This window comes from Hemitrygon akajei, chromosome 9 (genome assembly GCF_048418815.1).
Source record: "Hemitrygon akajei chromosome 9, sHemAka1.3, whole genome shotgun sequence".
NCBI classification, from domain to species: domain Eukaryota; kingdom Metazoa; phylum Chordata; class Chondrichthyes; order Myliobatiformes; family Dasyatidae; genus Hemitrygon; species Hemitrygon akajei.
The window spans coordinates 65,461,875-65,485,074 of NC_133132.1; the positions used below are offsets into that span (position 1 = coordinate 65,461,875).

At 41.2% G+C, this 23,200-nt stretch overlaps 2 protein-coding genes across 2 annotated transcripts; one reads left to right on the plus strand and one right to left on the minus strand.

The window, feature by feature from the left end:
• Positions 1-1,075: 1,075 nt before the first annotated feature.
• On the minus strand, positions 1,076-12,572 carry dnph1 (2'-deoxynucleoside 5'-phosphate N-hydrolase 1). The gene is made up of 4 exons (XM_073056202.1): positions 12,191-12,572; positions 11,404-11,475; positions 8,205-8,315; positions 1,076-1,304 (listed from the first exon to the last, which is right to left on the minus strand). Exons 1-4 carry the CDS (start codon positions 12,480-12,482, stop codon positions 1,192-1,194), a joined length of 588 nt encoding a protein of 195 aa, XP_072912303.1. The 5' UTR covers positions 12,483-12,572; the 3' UTR covers positions 1,076-1,191.
• A 1,504-nt stretch (positions 12,573-14,076) lies between these two features.
• On the plus strand, positions 14,077-21,593 carry mad2l1bp (MAD2L1 binding protein). The gene is made up of 2 exons (XM_073056201.1): positions 14,077-14,713; positions 20,402-21,593. The coding sequence occupies exons 1-2, from the start codon at positions 14,105-14,107 to the stop codon at positions 20,936-20,938; spliced, it is 1,146 nt and encodes a 381-aa protein (XP_072912302.1). The 5' UTR covers positions 14,077-14,104; the 3' UTR covers positions 20,939-21,593.
• Positions 21,594-23,200: the final 1,607 nt, after the last annotated feature.

Below are 23,200 nucleotides of genomic sequence, written 5' to 3' on the forward strand. Positions count from 1 at the left end.
TAATTCTGCACCTAAACATCATCGAGCTCTATTTCTACCTCTACTGTCTATGATATTTATCTAACAATCTCCCAAACATCAGTCATACCAGTTGAAATCCATCCAGCCGTTTGGTGTCTACATTTTATTTTGGTTAAAATCTCCTGCTTACAAGCCTCTACATTCTTCCACCTTGCGTGCCTGAATTGCAACATTCTTTTCTTGGCTAATTCATCTAAGGTTACAGCTTTTCCTGAATCTCTTTATCATGCCCAGCTTGCTCTTCCACTCCCTTAAAGCATGCTGATACGTTTAATATTATGGTACTGTGTCTTTAAGGAGAAAAATATAGCATCTTCTGTGGACAGATTTTATGTGAAATAACTTGTTGAAAAGTAACAAGTTAAAATGCAGAATCTTACTAAACACCTTATAAGTTACAGCATCTGTAATCTTCATTATATTTAAAGTTTCACAAGTTTTCTTCATATGGTAGTTGATGTTTTAGGTGATTCCAAATCAGAGGGAAATGGTTAACAAGAAGGATGGGAATAGAGTAAACTTCCAGAAACCCACTGTCTTTACTCTTCAGCATAATGATGTAATCAGCAGTTTTGTGCTCTTTTGAATGTCTTAGATTAAACAAGTTCCCGATGATATGACATCAAGACCTGTGGCCCAAAAGTCCCTCATCAGCTCACTGTTGTACTTCAACTGTCTTGTGCTCCCCAACAGATCAATAAAAATTGTTCTGCATTTTTAGCGTAGCCTTGTATATCTAGCATCTTATATGTACACTCCAAGTCCTAAACAACCAATCCTACAATGATTAATTGTTCATCTCAAACTAGTTGCCATATGTATGTCCAAATTACAAAGTAACATTTCATTTAAATGTTTGTGGATATCCCCTGCCTTCCTTTCAATTGATCATCCATTTTGGCTTTACACTGACCTCCATCAGCTCAACTATTTGCAAATAGTTGGATTTCAGGACTCAAAGAAGTTAGGTTGTTATTATACACTATCCAGTTTTGTCCAGAAAGGAAAAAAACAAATAGCTAGCTTGAACACACCTCTGTTTTACTCAACACAATTTGTCCTTCAAAAATCTTGTATTTTAATTGGAAGAAGTACTGTGTACGCAGGTACATAACACCAACAATTAACATTATGCCCTTTTTATAATTGGGTAAGCAGTGATTTTTATGCCTATAGTTGTTGTTCAAAATATTGTTGTAGAATTGTTTCCACTTTCTCCTCTGAGTAATCCTTCACATGGATGTTTGATCCATTCGCTGCTCCTCGAATCATTGCGGAGAGAACTAGAAGGCAAATTGTTTAATAAATCATCTGTTACATTCTGGAATTTTATTTGCCTGCACTATTAACTTGCCATGTGTTACAGACTAAATAAAGACTGAGGATCAGTTCTCCATGCACAACACCCAATCTAAGGGTCTATTATTCTTCACAAGAGTTATAAATCAACTTCTCACAAAGAGAGCATAATCTGTTACAAACAAATAGATACTAGAGAATTGCAAAAGCTGACAGGGACAAACTTAAAACAGATTGTAAGAAGTCAGGGCCAGCTTGTTAGTGTTAGAATGAAGGGTAAGATCGACAGGATTAGAGAACTCTGGTAGAAGAGGAATGTTGAACCTCTAGTCTGGAAAATGGAGGAGGTATATTCAGCTGGAATTAGTCAAGTCCCCTGAGGAGTCCTAGAGATACTGCGTACGCAAGGAAATTAAAAGGTGAAAGGGACTTAAGATATCATTATCAGATAAGGTAAAAACGAATTCTAAAAGCTCCTACAATTATATAAGGGCATATTGGGTAGCTAGGAAAATGTCCTTTTAGGGATCATTGTAGTCACCTCTTGTGGAGCCACAGGAGATGGACAATGTCTTAAATAAATTCTTACTATCTGTTTCAACATATGGAAGGACATGGAAGCTAAGGAAGAGAAAATTAATATCCTGAAGCATATTAACATTATGAAGGAGGTGGTGATGGTAGACTTGGAGGTGGATAAATTCCTGGGGCCTGGTAAAGACTTCCATATCTTCATTAGTAATGGATGAGGTACCAAAATACTGGAGGATGACTAATGTTATCCCTTTAAGGGCTGTAAGAACAAGCCAGGGAACCGCAGGCCAGAGAGCTTCTATCATTGGTGGGAAAATTGCTTGGAGTGTTTCTGAGACATAGGATTAATTTCTATTTCGACTGATGAGGGATAGTGAACATGATTTTGTATATTGGAGGCTGAGACCAATCATGTGCCACAGGAATCAGTGCTGTCTCTACCGTTGTTTATCATCCACATGAACAATTTGGATTAGGAACTTTGCAGATGGCACCAAAGTGTACGGACAGTAGAGGTGGTTATAAGATTACAACAGGCTCTAGATCAGGCATGGTGAACCTTTTTGAGAGCTAGTGCCCTAATTAGTGATAATAAATTGAGCATCAGGGGGCAGAAGTTAGTGTAATTGTAATTACTAAGGAGAAAGTGCTTGGAAAGCTGAAAGGTCTGAAGGTAGATAAGTTATCTGAACCAGATGGATTACATCCAGGGTTCTGAAAGACATAGCCAAAGAGATTGTGGAGGCTCATGACAAAATAGGCCAAAGTCAGTATGGTTTCCTCAAGGGATAACATTCCCTGACAAATCTGTTGGAATTCTGAGGAAATTAAAGGCAGGATAGACAAAGGAGAGTCAGTGTACATTGTTTTCTTCGATTTTCAGAAGGCCTTTGACAAGGTGGTATACATGAGGCTGCTTAACAAGATAAGAGTTCATGGTATTACAGGAACTATATAGGTGAGTACCCCGATCTGAAGTGCATGGGGCCAGATTTCAGAATATATGAGGTAGCTTGGGATCACCATGATTTATGTACTACTGGTAAACAGTCTGTCTTGCAATTACATACTTAACAGTAAAACTTATTACGTACTATTAGTATAATAAAAATATAATGTGTGCAGGAGCAACAAAAGCAGCATCGAGAAAATACCTGAATCAACTGTTGAACAACAACAAACAATGGTAGGCTTTCAGTCTCCACCTGTGATGCCGTGTTTTGATTAAAAGGTTACAGTACACTGTATTTGTATTTTTACATAAAACCTAAAAAAGGTAAGGTATAAAAACAATCAGCATTGTAGAATTGTTCTGTGTTAGATTTTCATCAACGATGATTTTGGCTGATGAATTTCTCTAGTGTTTTGTTATCAGCAGATGTTTTATCTTGAATTTTTTTTTAATCTTTAGAAATTTAATGTCGTGCTTATTGTTAAATTTCTGCAAACAGCCTGCTGAATATTCACAATTACCTTCAATTTTCAGTCAATTGTGATAGATCTTTGCTTATTACATGATTTGCATACATTCACTCCAATACTGACTCTTTCAATGCATGATTAAGATCTTCATTTTTTGCTTTATGCAGTGTTTTTCTTGTTTTCAACAACTTCTGTTCATTACATATCTGAGGTCACTTCTCAGAACCATCTTTGGTGCGCAGAGACCTGTACATTGGTCAGACTGCACTTGGGAATATTGTGAGCAGTTTTGAGCACCTTTATCTGAAAGGTGGGCTGGCATTCGAGAGGATCCAGGAGGTTTATGAGAGTTAACATATGAGGAGTGTTTGATAGCCCTGAACCTACACTTGCTCGATTTTAGAAGAATGAGGGTGGGGATCTTTGTGAAACATTGAATACTGAAAAGTCTGGATAGAGTGGATGTGGAAAGCATGTTTTCTGTAGTGGGCAAGTCTAGGACTAGAAGACACAGGCTCAGAATAGAGGAATGTCCATTTAGAACAGAGATCAGAAAGAATTACTTTAGCCAGAGGGGGGTGAATCTGTGGAATTCATTGTCACTGACAGCTGTGGAGGCCAAGGCATTGAGTACATTTAAAGCAGATGTGGATAGATTCTTGGTTAGTCAGGGCGTCAGAGGCCATGGGGAGAAGGTAGGAGAATGGGGTTGAGAGGGATAATAAACAGCCATGTTGGAATGGCAGAGCAGACTTGATGGGCCGAGTGGCCTAATTAAACCATACAACATAGGAGCAGAATTAGGCGATTCAAGGCTGCTGCGCAATTTCATCATGACTGATCCATTTCTATCTTAACCCCATTCTCCTGTCTTCTGCCCATAATCTTTCATGCCCTAACTAATCAAGGATCTATCAACCTCTGGCTTAAATATACCCAGTGACCTGGCCTCCACGGCCACCTGTGATAACGAATTCCACAGATTTACTACCCTCTGGCTAAAGAAATTCCTCCTTATCTCTGTTCTAAGTGGGCATCGTCTATTTTGAGGCTGTGTCCTCTGGTCTTGGACTCCCCCACCAAAGGAAACATCCTCTCTATGTTGGCCTTTCAACATATGAGAGGTTTCAATGAGATCCCCCCTTATTCTAAATTCCAATGAGCCTTCAATCACTGCTCGTATGATAATTCCTTTCATTCTTGGAATCACTTCTGTGAACCTCTTTTGAACACTCTCCAATATCAGCACATGCTTTCTTACACAAGGGCCCCAAAAATGCTCACAATACTTCTAAGTAAAGCTTTACCAATGCCTTATAAAGCCTCAGCATTACATCCTTGCTTTTATATTCTAGTCCTCTTAAAATGAATGCTAACTCTGCTTTTGCCTTCCTCACCACTGACACAACCTGCAAGAGGTCTCCCAGGTCCCTCAGCACCTTTGATTTCTGAATTTTCTCCCTGCTTAGAAAATAGCCAATGCATGACCATACACTTCCCGACACTGTATTCCATCTGCCAGCTCTTTACTCATTCTCCTGAAGTGTTATAAGTCCTTCTGCAGCCTCTCTGCTTCCTTAACACTACCTGCCCCTCCTCCTATCTTCATAGAAATGTCATACTAGAGGATAGGCATTTAAGGTAAGGGGGGTAAAAGTTTAAAGATGTGCATGGCTTGTTCTATTTTTAAATACAGAGTAGTAGGTGCCTTTAACAGGCTGTCGGGTAATGCTGGAAACATACAATAATGGCTTTTCAATATTTACTAAAAATATAGAGAATGGAACAAGATGGAACTTATGCAAGCAAAAGAGATTTAGTTTAATTTGGCATCATGTTCAGTACAGATATTGTAGATGAAGGGCTGTACTATTCTGTATTCTAAGAGGTTCACGAGCATGGTACTGGACTGGAGAGCTTGAGTAATCAGGAGAGATCTGATAGGCTGTAGCCTTTTTCCCTGGAGTATAGGAGGCTGAGGGCTGACCTTACATAAAATCACGAGGAGCATTGATAAAGTGAATGCTCACAATGATTTTCCCAGAGTAGTCTAAAACTAAGGGATATAGGTTTAAGGTGAGAGGGGATTTAAAGGAGACCTGAAGAGCAACTTCCAAAGAGGGTGGTGGTGATGTTGAATGAGCTGCTGGAGGAAGTGGTATATGCAGGTATAATTATTACTTTTAAAAGACATTTGGGCAGATACATGGACAGAAAAGGTTTAGAGGGATAATGGGCCAAACATAGTAAATGGGACTAATCCAGGTAGGAATTGATTGAGAAGGATGAGTGTGCAGAGGGCCAGTTTCCATGCTCTCTAACTGATTCTAATAAGTACTTCTGGTTGTGACCTCAAGTGTTTCAAGAAGTTGCCAACGAGCCCTTCTGGTTCTGTGCACTCCTTTTCCACTTCTAGAACTCAGGATTTTATATTAACAGAATGCCACATTATAATGAAAGCTTTGTGGAATTCCTTTCAATTCTGCATACACATTGGAATATGCTGTTTGGTTTTTGTTTCTTGTCTTTTTCTGCTACAATGTGTCACATGTGCATTAATCTCGCACTTGCTTATACATTCTACTAGCCTCTCCTATGTTCCACATATCCAAGTTTTGAGTCATCAGCGATCTTCAACCTCAGATCCAACTCATTAATACATCAAAGAGAAGCAATGACACCAACAGTCATTTTTGGGGGAACAACACTGTCTACCTTTCCCTGCGATGAAAAATAACTATTAACCTCAATTTTCAACTTTGAGCTTGATTTTTTTTAAACCAATACTGCTTTTCATCCCTTTATTCCATAAGCCAACTGAAGGATTTCATCTGAGTTTTGCCAAACAGCTTACAAAAATCTATATAGATAATATGGCTAAAATGATTGTTAGGAAATAATAAGTAATATCGGGCTTGGTGTAAGTTAGGAAGTTAGAAGTGTGTGAGACGGGTAAGACAACAACCATGAAAGACTTTAAAATACAATGAAAAACCTGGCTCTTAAATCTAAACAAAGAAACTTGAACAAGGCTTCACTGTGATTGATTGTAAGAACACATTGGAAGGCATGATAGTGGACAGGCAATGATCAGTATTTTTAAAAAACGTCTCTTACAATAAGATGTCCTTTAAGGCACAGAAGTTACAGGAATTTGTGTTTCTTTTGTGACAAACAAGGGAAATTCAAAAGGATCAAATTAAAGGAAGAGGCATATAAATTTAACTGTAGACTCAAGGATAGGAAAAATTTTTCATTGCTACCATCAGGAAGTAGGTACAGAAGCCTGAAGGCAACACTCAATGATTCAGGAATTGCTTCTCCCCCTCTACCATCCGATTTCTAAATGGACAATGAAATCATGAACATTACCGTACTACATTATTTCTATTTTTGGATTACTTATTTAACTAATATATATATATATTAGTTATTCACATGATTTTCTATTATTATGTATTGCATTGTACTGCTGCCACAAAGACAACAAATTTCACAACCTATGCCGGTGATATTAAACCTGATTTTGACAGGACTAAAATATTGACTTTAAAAAGTCATGAAAGAATTCAAGACTGGTGAGATACCCGTGACTATGGGCTTTTATCAGTATCTAAAAAGACGAGATGGGGAATGGGGAAATGCCAAAGGAATTAACAATTACTTTAAGTCATCTTCATTGGAGAAATACATAACTTCACAGGTTTATTAGAGAATGAAGCGTCCAAACAACTATGCAACTGAGACCCTATTACTTCAGAAAGGAGGGTGAGAGAAACCTATGATTTATAGATCTCATAGCCCTAAATGATTGTTTTGAAAAATGCCAGAATTGATAACAAAAAATCCAACATAATACCATGAAAAGAACAGGATTGAGCAAAGCCTTCAGGGATTTATGACAGAAAAAACTGTTTATTCTGTCTGCTGGAGTTCTTTTGAAGATGCAGCAGTAACACAATTAGGAAGGAGAGTAGAAATGTTCTATTTGAATATGCAGAAGCCATTTGACAAAGTACTGCACAGGAGTTTGATAAACATCTAATGTAAAATTTAAGTCTTAGGCACTTGTCAGTTTCAGAGACCAAATACAAGATATTAGACAAATCTATTTTACAGGGCTGCTTAAAAAATAAACGCTAGCAGAAATTGTTCCAATTTTAACACAGAACTCTAATTTCAAATGTGAAACCAGAAATGAACAAAATGCCCATTCACATGTCCCACTCCAACATGATATTTTGACTAGTGAAGGCTTCAGGGATCTTGGATTCAGGGGTACTGGCATGTATTAGTTCCACAGTCCCCTTAAAAAAGTGAAGCAGATAGTCACAGATGCTTAAGCCAAATGTTTTTACTGGTGGGGGTGCTTTGCTGCTGCTGCTTGTGCGTGGGAAGGGGAGCTGGGGGGCTTTGGGTTTCTAACATTTAACTGTCATTCATTCTTTGGGGCACTGTTTTTGTGGATGTTTGCAAAGAAAAAGAATTTCAGGACGTACTTCAGGAAGGGTTTCGGCCTGAAACATTGACTGTACTATTTTCTGTAGATACTGCCTAGCCTGCTGAGTTCCTCCAGCATTTTGTGTGTATTGTTCAGCATATACATTGTATACATTTCTCTGACATTAAATGTACCTATTGAAATGGGTTTGTACTTCTTGAAAAATTCAGTTCAACTTTCAGTAGAACCTGCAATCCAAATTCTTAAATTTGAACCAAGACAGGGAGCTTCATTTACATATATTATCTGTCGTAATTTTTTCAAAGGAGCTCATTATAAGACTATAAAGGAAGGAGGATATCAAAGTGAACACTTGATACACTTAAGAATAAATTTTAACCTGAGCTTGCATTTTTAAACCAAGTGGAAGGCTCAGACCCTCGGTTTGTTTTAATATTTTCCATTTACTCATACCACAGATACCCACCATACTTTGATGACGGTCGGAACAGGCACAGAATCTTCTTATTCATGGCTATAGCTCTTCCAATTTCATAACCAACACCCAATGATGGTTGAGTGACCTCTGCCACCATGACTGTCAAGGAGAAAGGAGTTTTGTTAGATAATTCAAAACAAAAGCAAAAACTGAATACATTTTACAAAAACAAATCCCTTTTAATAGCTGCTAAGGTATGCAAACAAGGAGGATACACTATATGTTTAGACAGTCAACAGTAGGTGAGCTTTGTGGTAGGATCTTGTTGTAGATGGCAGAAGTTACGAAGAACAATGTGCTGGACACAGAGGTTTGTGGGGTGGTAGGTAAGGACCCCTTGCCCCTTAAGGGTTCTCCTTAACCCTATCCCTATTATGGCGACAGGAAGATGTGGTGAAGGCAGATGTGCAGGAAATGGAGGAGATGCTGATGAGGGCAGCATTGATGGTAGCGGAAAGGAAACCTTGTGTTTTGAAAAGGACATCTCAGATGTTCTGGAATGGAAAGCCTCATCCCAAGAGCAGTTGACGCAGAGATGGAGGAACTGAGGAAATGGAATAGCATTTTTACAAGTGACATGGGGGGGGGGGGGGGGGGAAGAGGTATAGTCAAGATAACTGTGAGTCAGTAGGTTTATAAAAGATAAGCAATCAAGAAAAGGGAGAGAGGTGACAGAAATGGACCAAGTAAATTTATAGACAGGGTGAAAGTTGGAGGCAAAGTTGATGAAATTGACAAGCTCAGCTTGGATGCAGGAAGCTGCACCAAAGAATCCATTGATGTAGCAGAGAAAGAGTTGAGGTGTGTTACCAGTGTAGGCTTGGAACATGGACATTCCATGTAGCCAACAAAAAGGCAGGCAGAGCTGGGGCCGATGTGTTTCCCATGGCTATGCCTTGGGTTTGGGGAAAGTGGGAGGAGACAAAAGAAAACTTACTGATTTATTGAAGGTGAGCATCAGTTCTGCCAGACAGAGGAGGCTTGTGTTGGAGGGGAATTGGTTAGGTCTGTTGTCTAGAAAGAAGCAGGAGTTATAAGGTCTTCCTGACTGAGGGAGAGATGTATATAGGGACTGGACAAGCACCAAGAGATAGGCAATTGATTGAAGTGATCAAAAGCATGTAAGGTGTTGCACTTGCATTTTCAGCATCTGCAGAATCTCGTGTTGAAGATAAATGACAGCATTCGGAGGAAGCAAATACATTTGGAGCAGAGGTACACAAATCTAATTTAAAATACAGTAAAACGTGAAAAACAAGGGCGTTAGTAGAGCACTTAAAATAATAAGATTGTGGTGAATCACCAGATTTAAGGAAACCATTGCAACAAATCTATTGAAGCTTTTTTTTGAGTTTGTAACTAAGAGAATAAATAAAAGCCAACTGCTGGATCTGGGGCAAAAGATTTTCAGAAATCTTTCAAAATGCTGGTAGATAAAATTACACAAATTGGAGTGCAGGACATTGGGTATAACATACTAGCAGAGAATGAGTATTGGTGAATTAACCAAAAAAAAGGGATAAATGGGTCACTTTTGGATAGTGTGGCTGCTGAGTCAGTGGGCCCTTGCCATTAATCTATATCAATGCCTTGGATTGGGAGGGGGTCCAGTGTAATGCATAAAAATGCTGATGCTACAAAACTAGCTGGTAGCATGGGCTATGAAGAAGGGTATAGGGAACACAGATTAAGCAAATGGGCAAGGGCACGACAAATAAAATTTACCATTAAAAAAAATTCTACGTCCTTAGGTCATCCCCTTTAAGTAGAAGAATGAAAAGTAGTAATAATTTTTTAAATGATGAGAGACAAAAATGCTGCTTTATAGAGGAACCTCGATGCCCTTGCCCATATTCAGATAAAGCAATTAGGAAGGAAAATGGTATGCTGCTTTTGTAATGAAAGATTTGAATGTATGAGGAGCAATTTTATTCTAATTGTATAGATTCCTAGTGAGAAAGCTTCCAGAATAGTGTATTTCACTTCCCTAAGGAAAGATATATTTGCTGTGGAGGAAGTGTAGCAAATGTTCACCACACTGATTCCTGGAAACTGAGTTTGTCTATGAAGAAAGATTTATGCAGGCTGGGACCATATATTGTAGGTATGAGAATGAGAGATTTTCTGAAAACAAAGTTGTCACGGGGATTGATGTTGTATATTTTACCATTGGTCAGGGTGTACGGGATCAATAATCACAAGGGGTTGGACACTGAGATAGAGACAATAAAAAAAAGTCTCCACTCAAGAATAATGAATTTTCAGAATGTTATATGCAATGACAGCTTAGACACTAAATATATCCAAGATAATGATTTTTGATATTGAGGCAATAGACACACCAGGTCACTGTGGAAAGGCAGCTCTGAGGTAAAGGACTCATTATATATTCTTATATTCCTAACTGGTATCACCACCTTTAGTAATGAAAAGTTAAAACTATACTACAGTCAGCCCTCCTCATCTGCAGGGGATTGGTTCCGGGACGCCCCCACGGATAACAAAAATCGTGGATGCTCAAGTCCCTTATTTAACCTGTCTCATTGCAGTGGACTTTAGGACCCGGTGGAGCTCTGAATCTGCAGTGTTTCTGTTCACGAAAATAATCATGATCATGATTGAAAATAAAGTAGAAATAATAAAGTGATTGGAAAGAGGTGAAACATCATCGGTCATAGGAAAAGTGCTAGGCTACAGTCGGTCAATGATTGGAACAATTTTAAAGGATAAACTGAGAAAGGCCCTGCCGTGATTAAAGCTACAATTATTACTAAGCAACGCAGTGGCTTAATTATTGAAATACATACGTTTGTAACTAACACTAAATAATATCGGATGTACCTGTTCCGACTTACTTAGTAAAAGAACTATGTTTTTTTTTTCAATCCCGATCCGCGGTAACCTACGCACATCTTCCCGTATTTTCCCAATCCGCGGTTGGTTGAATCCGTGCATGCAGAACCCGCAGATAAGGAGGGCCGACTGTACTCTAAATTGCACTATTAGAAGCAGCCTTCATAATGACTAGTAGAGCACATTTTGCAAGTTTGTTTCAATTTTAAACTATGAGAATAACCTTGCACTATTCGCTCCAAATGAATGAAGAATTAAACTTGCTGTAAACAGTCCATGGCGATTTATCCTTTTTAAAAAAATATCCAGAGCCTAGCATCCCTGACATACTCACCATCAGCCTCCCGCAACCATTCCAAATCTCTATCATGGATGCATTTATCTTCAGCTTCCATTCTACCCTCCCCTGTGGGCCAAACAGAGAGTGAGTAAATCCTAAATGATGACACATAGCAGCCCCATCAACAATAGGCCTGGAAAAAGGTCCACCATCATAGCTCCACGAGACATGCCAGGCAGGAGATGGCCAGTTTAAAGAACAAGGTCAAACAAGAGAAAATCTGCAGATGCTGGAATGCGAGCAACACACACAAGTTGCCAGAGCAGGCCAAGCAGCATGCAGGGAAAGAGTACAATCGATGCTTCCGGCCGAAACCTTTCGGCAGGTCACACCTGTCACCATCTCAACGGACGCTGCCCGACCTGCTGAGTTCATCCAGCTTTTTTGTACCTCTTGATCATCTCCTCAAATACACGTGTCCATCCCCGGCAGGTTAAGTAATTAATTTCATGTTTTCCAGCTATCCATATACCTGGGATATGGAATCGTCTGAAGGCGAGAACTAGAAATCCCCTTCACCTCCAACTGTTACTCTGGACTGCTGGCTGGAAATAGTCTGTTCTGCTCTAAGCTGCATCTTTTCACTGGAAAACATGAAATTTTACTTCAATGGATGCTGCCCGACCTGCTGAGTTCATCCAGCTTTTTTGTACGTTTTGAAATTATTTACTTAACCTGCCAGTGTCAATTCAGAGAAAAGGATGTTTTGCAATTCTCAGCCCAAACCCGCGGCACGGCCCCAATCATGAGGGGGTTAAGTAACTGCTCCGTTTAACAGGACCTTTCGCATTCAGCTCCGGGTGGCCGACGTGCTCGCAGAAAACTTTCCCGAATCTCTTCAGCTGGCCGATGATCCGGGAGTATATCTCCACATCCTGCCGCCCGCCTCTGATGCTGCCACAGAAGTAAATGCGGACACTCATCGCCGCCGCCTCAGACTCTACCCTCTCCACAAGATGGCGGCGGGTCGACAACCTGACGGACAGGGCAACGGATGAGGAAACAGCCAGTGACACTAGGGTACAGGATAACACAAGCAGCAGGTCGAGAGGATCACGTAAGATCGGTGCCATATTATTCCCTTCATCTTTCACGTATTGAAACAAGATGGATTACTCGGGCCAACAGTTCTAAACATTCAAATTCGCGCCCAGAATACCACGCTGAGTTCGCGCACGCGCAGAAACTGGCACCATCAGGGTCCGTACGTTGGGAATACGCATGCGCTGAGGCCGGGTCCGGCGTTGGGAATGCGCATTCTTAGGTTGGGCCCCCCCCTTTCTTTCTCCCGAGGCCTCCCATCCCATGATCCTTTCCCTTCTCCAGCTCTGTATCACTTTTGCCGATCACCTTTCCAGCTCTTAGCTTCATCCCACCCCCTCCATTTCCCCCTCCCCCCACTACTTTCAAATCCCTTACTACCTTTCCTTTCAGTTAGTCCTGACGAAGGGTCTCGGCCTGAAATGTTGACAGTGTTTCTCCCTATAGATGCTGCCTGGCCTGCTGTGTTCCACCAGTATTTTGTGTGTGTTCTTAGGTTGGGTTCGTCCAGCAGTCAGTGATCAGAGCAGGAAAACATCAGATAAATAGGCAGAAATCGGAAGCGGCTAAATTGTGTAGGATTAAACCCCATATGTCTGAAGGAAAAGAGAGGGAGAGCAGAGAAACAGGATTTGTGAGGTACAGACACGGTTCCTGGAATCGAAATTGTATTAGGAAATAGAAGTAGACATTTGGCACATCAATCTCATTCCACCATCTCCAATTGATTACCTCAATGCCAGTTTCCTAACATCTCCGAATCCTTTGCCTTCACTAGTATCCTGAAATCTATAATAATTTCTTTTTCATATATAATCATTTGGATAGTCAAATACATTTGGAGAAAAATTTGAAAACATCACCTTCCTTCTCAGCTCTATAATGGCTAACTCATTGTATTGAGAATGAGCCTTGGACATCCTAGCCAAAACATGTCTAATCAGAAGTACTGTTTCTAGCAGAGTCTGGTGTTTTGTTTTTGGTTTTTTTTTCCAGTTCCAATGACTGAACTCAGACCTGAAATTAACTCTTTTTGCTGTCGACTTGCTGATTTCCAGCATTTCCTGACAAGACAATGTAACTTCCAGATGGTTAGAAGGCTTATGGAAGGCTTGCTTTTATTAGTCTAGGCATTGAGTTCAAAAGCCAGGAGGTTATGTTGCAACTTTATACAACTCTGGTTAAGCCACATCTGGAGAATTCGTGTACTTTTCTGATCGCCCCACTATGGGAAGGATGTTGAAGCTTTGGAGAGGGTGCAGAAGAGGTTTACTAGGAAACACAAAGTACACTGCAGAAGCTGTGGTCAGATCAACATGTATAAAAGCTGGATGAACTCAGCAGGTCGGTCTCGGCCCGAAATGTTGACTGTTCATTTCCACGGATGCTGCCCAACCTGCTGAGTTCCTCCAGCGTGATGCTTTGACCCCAGTATCTGCAGAGTATTTTGTGTTTACGAAACCCGCGGGTGTGGGACTGCGCATTCTCGGAGTGCGGATGCGACTGAAACCGGTGGGTGCGGGACTGCGCATGCTCGGAGTGCGGACGCGATTGAAACCGGTGGGTGCGGGACTGCGCATGCTCGGAGTGCGGACGCGATTGAAACCGGTGGGTGCGGGACTGCGCATGCACGTAACGTAGAGGGAAATTTGAAATGGCGAACGAGTCGGAAATTGGAGTTTGTGAGGCGACGGCTCGCGGAAGGGAAGCAGGAACTCTTCGGGAGCCCGGGACCGAACAGCAAGAGGAGAAAGAAGGCCCAGAGCCCGGAGTCGACCGACCGGGAGAGGGAGAGGGAGAAGGCCCAGAGCCCGGAGTCGACCGACCGGGAGAGGGAGAGGGAGAAGGCCCAGAGCCCGGAGTCGACCGACCGGGAGAGGGAGAAGGGTCGGAGCCTGGGACTGGACGGGAGGGAGAGCGTCTGGAGATGGGAATCGGCGGGCTGGAGAAAGATGACTTGGAGTCAGAGGTCGGCGAGTCGATAGGGGGAGGAGGCTCGGAACCCGCGGAGAGACATGAAGTAAGGGCGGTGTCGATGAGTGAAGCGAAGCTAGAGTGTCGCAGTGTGATGGTCCCTGGGAGGTGCTACCGTATTGAGGCTCGGGCGGAAGCAGAGCTGCCGGTGTTGTTTCCTGGCCAGGTGACTCGGAAAAGCTGCTGTCGCCTAGTATGTGAGCTGTTGAAACACGTCTTGTACCAGCGGCAGCAACTACCACTCCCCTACGATCAGATGGCTTTTTTCACCAAGAGAGAATGCCCCCCCGTAAGTATGCCAATCCTTATGTGCAGAAAATGTGATAGTCGCATTTTGAGATTTAACTGTATGCTGTGAGTTTGTTTTCTAAAGCTTTGGTGACGCATCTTGTAGAGCCACTGTGTTCCAGAAGCGGAAACTTGGATTTTATCCAGTGCTCTGTGGAATCTGCACATTCATCCTGTGACGGCATGGGTTTCTCTGTTGCTGTTGTTGTTGTTTGTTCTCACATCACAAAGATGAACATAGCCACAGGCCCATAGTGTCTGTGATGATCGAAATGCCAGTTTAAACTAATCCCATCTACCTACACGTGGTCTATAACCTTCCATTCCCTACCTAAACATTCTTCTCTTAATCCCTTTTAAACGTTGCTGTGGTGCCTCCTTCTCCCAATCTTGCTTGTAGCATGTTTCAAACGCCTATCACTTTGTATAGAAAGAAAACTTGCAAATCTCCTTTAAACTTTTCTCCTCTTTCCTTAAATTTATGCCCTCTAGTATTTGACATTTCCATCCTGGGGAAAATACTTTGACACCCTACCTACACCTTGCATAATTTATAAACAGCTCTTCCAAGTGAGACAAATTCACATGCATCTCCTTGAGCCTTGTTTATTGCATTCAGTGTTCTCAATGTGGTCTCTACATCAGTGAGGATGAGTGCACCTGTGCTCTGTCCACCTAGTGCTCCAGTTTGCTAGCCATTTCAATTCCCCTCTTAATTCCATAAGACATAAGAGCAGAATTAGGCCACTGGCCCATCGAGTCTACTCCACCATTCAATCATGGCTGATTCTTTTTTTCTATCTTCTCAACCCCAGTTCCCAGCCTTCTCCCTGTAACCTTTGATGCCATGTCCAGTCAAGAACCTATCAATCTCTGCCTTAAATATATCAAACAACCTGGGCTCCATGGGTGCATGTGGCAACAAATTCCACAAATCCAACACCCTTTGGTTAAAGAAATTTCTCTGCATCTCTGTTTTGAAAGGGCGCCCTTCTATTCTGAGGCTGTGCCCTCTTGTCCTAGACTCTCCCACCATGGGAAACATCTTTTCCACATCTACTCTGTCCAGGCCTTCCAACGTTCAAAAGGTAGCAATGAGATTCCCCCCCACCCATCCTTCTAAATTGCAGCGAGTACAGACCCAGAACTATCAAACGTTCCTCGTATGATAACCCTTTCATTCCTGGAATCCTCCTTGTGAACCTCCTCTGGACCCTCTCCAATGCCAGAACATCTTTTCTAAGATGAGGGGCCCAAAACTGTTCACAATACTCAAGGTGAGGCCTCACCAGTGCATTATAAAGCCTCAGCATCATATCCTAGCTCTTGTATTCTAGACCTCTTGAAATGAATGCTAACATGGCATTTGCCTTCATTACTACTGACTCACCCTGCAAGTTAACCTTCAGAGTATTCTGCACAAGGACTCCCAAGTCCCTTTTCATCTCAGATTCCTGGATTTTCTCCCCATTTAGAAAATAGTCCACGCATTTATTTCTACCACTAAAGTGCACGACCATGCATTTTCCAGCATTGTATTTCATTTGCTACTTTCTTGCCTATTCTCCTAATCTGTCCAAGTCCTTCTGCATGCTCCCTGTTTCCTCATATCTTCATATCATCTGCAAACTTGGCAACAAAGCCATCCATTCCATCATCTAAGTCATTTATATACAGCATAAAAAGAAGTGGTCCCAACACCGACCCCTGCGGAACATCACTTGTCACTGGCAGTCAATCAGAAAAGAATGCTTTTATTCCCACTCGCTGCCTCCTACCAATCAGCCAATGCTCTAACCATGTTAGTAACTTTCCTGTAATACCATGGGCTCTTAACTTGGTAAGCAGCCTTATGCGTGGCACCTTGTCAAAGGCGTTCTGAAAGTCCAAATATACAACATCTACTGCATCACCTTTATCTATCCTACTTGTAATTTCCTCAAAGAATTCCAGAAGGTTCATCAGGCAGGATTTTCCCTGAAGGAAACCATGCTGACTTCGCACTATCTTGTTCAGTATCACCAACTACTCCATCACCTTATCCTTAACAATTGACTGCAACATCTTACCAACCACTGAGGTCAGGCTAACTGGTCTGTAATTTCCTTTTTTAGAGTGGAGTAATGTTTGCAATTTTCCAGAGTTAATTGAATTTTGAAAGATCATTTCTATTGGTACTACAATCTCTAATGCTATCTCTTTCAGAACCCTAGGGTGCAGTTCATCTGGTCCGAGTGACTTGTGTACCTTTAGGTCTTTCAGCTTTTTCAGCACCTTCTCTCTTGTAACAATAAATGCACCCAGTTGTCTTCCTTCACACACTATAACATCAGGCATACTGCTAGTATCTCCCACAGTGAAAACTGACATGAAATACCCATTTAGTTCAGCAGCCATCTCCTTATCCCCTGTTATTATTTCTCCTGCCTCATTTTCTGGTGGTCCTACATCCACTCTAATTTCTCTTTTATTTTTAACATAGTTGAGAAAACTTTTACTATCCACTCTGATATTATTTGCTAGATATTATTTTATCTTTTCCTTTCTAATGATTTTTTAGTTGCCCTCTAAGTTTTTCAAAACTTCCCAATTCTCTATCTTCCCACTAATTTTTGCTTTGTTGTATGCCTTTTCTTTTGCTTTTACAATAGTTTTGACTTCCCTTGTCAGTCACGGTTTCTCCTATTCTCACGTTAGCCCGTCTGTCATTGGCTTTCTCTGCTGCCAGGGTCTACACAGACTAGAGGAAAAGCACCTCATATTTTACCTGGGCAGTTTTGAACCTGATGGCATGAGTATTGAATTTTGGGCAACCTGCCCACCTTCTGTCCCTTTCCTCTCTCTTCCTGTTCTACCCAGTTTCTCCTACATTACCCCATCACCCCATTTCTTTTCTCTCTCCACAAATGAGTTACCTCCCTCTACTATTGCTATCTATCCACCCCACCTTCTTGCTTAGTCCCACCTACCTGTACCTAGACAATATCCTTCCAAACCCCTCCTATCGATGTACCTTTTGAAACTTCTCTTAGATGTTACAATGAACCTACTTATGCTGACTGTTCATTCCACACTCACACCACCCTCTCAGTCAAGAAACTTGCCCCAGATTCCATATTTCACAAGGAACTTAAAACCGTAAGACATAGGAGCTGAATTAGGTCATTTGGCCCATCGAGTCAGCCCTACCATTTCATCATGGTTAATCCATTTTCCCTCTTAGCCCCAATCTCTTGCCTTCTCCCTGTATCCTTTCATGCCCTGACTAATCAAGAATCTATCAATCTGTGCCTTAAATATACCCAATGACTTGGCCTCCACAGCAGCCCGTGACAAAGAATTCCACAGACTGATCACTCTCTGGCTAAAACAATTCCTCCGCACTTTTATTCTAGAAGGATAACCCTCTATTCTGAGGTTGTGTCCTCTGGTCCTAGACTCCCACACCATAGGAGACATCCTTTCTACATTTACTATATCGAGGCCTTTCAACATTCAATAGGTTTCAATGACATCACCTCTCATTCTTCTGAATTCCAGTGAGTTATTAATGCTCCTCAAGCCTTTCTATCCTGGAATTATTTTTGTGAAATTTACCTATTGAATTTCCTTTGAACCCTTTCCATTGACATCACATCCTTTTGACACTGGTACCAAGCAGTATCGGTGAACCTGCTGAACGGGCAACAGCCAGTTCTTCAAATCTTCCCGCCCAGGCCTACACCCTGGAGAGGACACAGTCCACCAAAGGTGCAAACCTATGATCCCCTGGGACTGATGGCTACCTACTACTACTACTATTACCTTAGATAAGGGGCCCAAAACTGCCCACAATACCCCAGCTGATGCCTCACCAGTGTCAAAATTACATCCTGACTTTACATTCCAGTCCTCTCAAAATGAATGATGACATCACATTTGCTTTCCTCGCCACCGACTCAACCTGCAAATTAACCTTCAGGAAATCCTGCATGAGGATTCAAGTGTTCCTTTACACCTCAGATGAATTTTCTTTCCATTTAGATAATAGTCTACCCTTGTACTTTACTAAAGTGCATGACCATACACTTCCCAACATTGTATTCCATCTGCCCATTCTCATAATCTAAGTCCTTCTGTAGCCTCTCTACTTCCTCAAAACTACCTCCCCCTTCACCTGTCTTCGTATCGTCCACAAACTTGGCCACAGAACCACAAATTCTGTCATTCAAGTCATTGACATATAACATAAAAAGAAGTGGTCCCAACACATATCCTTGTGGAACACCACTAATCACTGGCGGCCAATCAGAAAAGGTTCCCTTTATTCCCACTCTTTGCCTCCTGCCAATTAGTCATTGCTTTATCCATGCTAGTATATTTCTTGTAATACCATAGGCTCTTGACTTGTTAAGCAGTGTCGTGTGACACCTTGTCAAAGTCATTCTGAAAATCCAAGTACACAGCATCCACCGATTCTCCTTTGTCTATCCTGCTTGTTATTTTTTCAGATCTGACAGGCAAGATTTTCCCTTGAGGAAACCATGCTGACTTTGGCCTATTTTAACATGTCCCCAGTACCCGGAAAGCACATCCTTAACGGCTTCCCAACTACTGAGGTCAGATTGGCCTATAAATTTCCTTTCTTCTGCCTCTCTCCCTTCTTGAAGAGTGAAGTGACATTTGAAGCTTTCCGTTCCTCCATTTTGTTGGAAGATGGCTTGAGATCTGGAGAGATTGGATAGCTGGGGCCTTTTTTCTTTGGAGTGTAGGAGGCAGAGGGGTGATCTGATGGAAGTACTTCCTATACCTAATAAAGTGGCACTGAATGTATTTTCGTTGTCATTTGCTGCTGTGGTCCACCCACTTCAAGGTTCAACATGTGCATTCAGAACACATGTGCATTCAGAACATGTTCTTCAGAACACTACTGAAGTAACGCGTGGTTATTTGAATTGCTGTTGCCTTCCTGTTAGCTTGAGGCCATTCTCCTCTGACCTCTCTCATCAACAAGGCATTTTCACCCAGAGAACTGCTGCTCACTGGATGTGTTTTGATTTTTTGCACCATTCCCTGAACTCTAGAGAGTGTTGTGGATGAAAATCCCAGGAGATCAGCAGTTTCTGTGACACTCAATCCGTCCCAACAATCATTCATTCCATAGTCAATGTCACTTAGATCAAATTTCTTCCCCATTCTGATGTTTGGTCTGAACAACAACTGAATCTCTTGACTATATCTGCTTGCTTTTATGCATTAAGTTGCTGCAGCATTGGTGATTAAATATTTGCATTAACAAGCAGATTTATCTAATAATGTGGTCAGTGAGTGTAAAATGAGAATATAATAAATAACATGGGTGATCAGAGTCTTTATTTTCTAAGGATAGGAGAGTTTAAAACTAAAAGGCATTGGTTTAAGTTCAGAGAAAAAAGATTTAAAAGGGACCTCAGGAATACCTTTTTCCATTCAGAGGATGGGGGATATATGCAACTGTCAAAAGAGGCTGTAGGGGAGGGTACAATTACAAAGTTTGAAGAATGTGGATAGAGGATTTTTAGAACAATATGGCCTGAGCAAGGACAAGTTGGGGTGTGCTTTTGTGCTTAATAACTCTATTTTCCCAACACAAATGTGCTAGTTATTAGTGGTATTTGTGCATTAACTGAGTGTAAAGGATTACCCATTCATTTTGATCTTCCCTTTTTAGGATGACTGTTCTGTGTTATCACGATCGATAAAAAATGAACAAAGTAACTGCAAGAAATCTCAGAAGATGCTGCTGGAACTGGATGAGGTTTTTCAGAATTTAGAGGCCATGTTTACATTGACATTTATTCCTTGTGTGCACATACTAATGGGTGGCAGTGTTGTCAACCCAAAAGAAATGTATGAAATCAACATGGAGCAAGTTGCTTTTGGAAGCACCGAGGAGAGCCTAAAAACAATCTCATGTATCCGTCAACTTTTTCATGCACTCTTTGTCAAGGATCTCTTCAATGAGTTGAAATCTGTTCCTCTTATGAACACTGTGCTTCTTGTCCAAGGTCACAGGAATTGTGGGATACAGTGGTTTCGACCCAAACTGAACTACAGGGCTCCAGATCGAACCAGGAAGCTGATTATCCGTCTGGCCTGTGACACTATGAGTTTAACTTTGGCTGAGAAGCAGAGACCAAGCTATAACCATGATGATTATATCTGGTTTCAAGCACCCATAACCATCAAGGGATTTCAGTATCAATAATAATCCTAGCTGCATCTATTTACAGTAATTGTGTGGTTTTAAACAGGGCTTGAGTTTGGGCAGCTTCTTCTGCTAGTGGCAATGGTGTGTTGTTGCTGTAAAAACTTGAATCCTTTCTAAATAATATGTTTATTTTTTTTTCAGTACATGTTTAGAGGTGTGTTGTGTTTGATTGCAACCTTGGGCAGGAATACTGATTTTTTTTTTAATGTGGAGGATAATTGTAATTGCTCATGTCTGATTTAATTTCTTGCTTCCTGAGCAGCAGTGGGCTAGTGCCAGCTGTGCTGAAAGGTGGTAATAACTTGGTTCACTTTTGGAAAGGTTCCAGAGGGCAAGATTAGGTTCAGCTTTGAAACTCTAATCCGTCACAATAAGGAATGGATCCTGATTAAAGCACTGAAGGCATGCTGCTGTCTCAGAACCAGCCCTAAGAAGAATCAACATGTTTGGAAGTGAGATGCTGCCCAAAAAGGTTCCTCTTTACACTGCATTTAATAACTATATAGGAAAAGACTTAAGTATGCAAAATTAATGAAAGATCATTGTGAGACATTGTATAGCATTTTCATCCAGTTTTCATATATGGTGCTCAAAATCAGTGCATTTATTTTTGAAATTTCAAAACATAGAAAATAAACTTATTTAACCTGTGCTTCAGTCGGAATTTATATTTATTTATTGAGATGGTGCAGGCTCTCCCGGCCTTTTGAGCTGCACCGCCAGCAACCCAATTTAACCCTCGCCTAATCATGGGACAATTTACAATGGCCAATTAACCTACTAACCAGTACATCTTTGTACTGTGGGAGAAACTGGAGCACCGGGAGGACTAAAGCAGTTACCAACAGAGAGAACTAGAATTATTAATTCAGTTTAAAAGTGGAAGATTTTCCAGTTGTATGTCTGTCTCTAAAGACTCCAAGGTCCATTGAGATCAAATGAGAGCAGGTTGGTGACTAGTCAGCAATCCATGATTTTGAATTCCAAGCTGCAGGAATTGTTTAAATTGGGAATCTATAGTTGTACATCCTGGTAGCCAAACATTTTAATTCGGATTCCCATTCCAGTTCTGACTTGTGGGTCCACGGCCAATTCTTGTGCCCTCAGGGTGGAGCAGGAGTAACACCTTGTATTCCGTCTGGGTAACCTCTAACCTGATGACATGAATATTGATTTGTCCTTTTGGTTTAAAAAAAATTCCTCCCCTTCCCCTCCTCTATTTCCCACTCTGGCCTCTAACCTCTTTTTGCCTGCTTATCACCTCCACTTGGTGTCTCTCCTCCTTTCTTTTCTCTTGTGGTCCACACTCCTCTCCTATCGGATTCCTTCCCACCCACCTGGCTTCACCCATCACTTTGTAGCTATCCACCTCCCCCACCCCTCCACTTTTTTATTTTGGTGTCTTCCCCTTTCCTCAGAAGGGTCTCAGCCCAAAATGTCAATTACTTGTTCATTTCCATGGATGCTGCCTGACCTGCTGAGATCTTTCAGCACTTTTTTGTATGTTAGTAATTTAAGCTAGATGATCAGCTTAAAATCTAAAAAAAATTTGTAAATTAAGTCAATTAAACATTTAAATAAAAAGCTTTGATAAAGTATATCTTAAAGGATGCGAATGTTGCAAGGTCAACATTTATCGTCAATGTCCTAAACCAAAAGATTTGCCACATCAGTAGGCAACTAAGAGTTAGCTGTATTGATGTATTTGGAGTCATATATAAGCTGGACCAGGTAAGGATGGAGAATTCCCCTTAAGTAAAGCAGCAAGCTGTAGGGGAACCAGAGGTTTCTTGGTCACCATTAATATTAGCTTCCACATTTATTTAATTACTTGAATTAAAGCTCATGTCCCTGGGTCAATAATCTAGGTCTCTGTTTATTATTTCAGTAACTTGCACACAGTGCTACCGGACATGTGTAATGGGCTGGGTTGTTAGACCCAAACTGTTTGTGTCCAGGCTATATGGCAATAAGCGTACAAACACAACAAATAATTGAAGCCTACCGGTAATTTATTATCATAAAAAAGCTCAAGAACACACAAAATATTATGCAGTCAGTCACAAAGATTTCAGGGCTCATGATTCTCAGTCACCACTTAATGGTTACTGTTGTTGGGGGAATTCTGAATTCTGGTTCACTCATGAAACCACCTTGGGTCCTTGTCACTCGAAAATTGTTGGTCTCAGCAAAGTCCAAAGAACCCGGGGAAGATACCCCAAGAAATACGATCATAAGTATAGAAAGAGACACATAGAG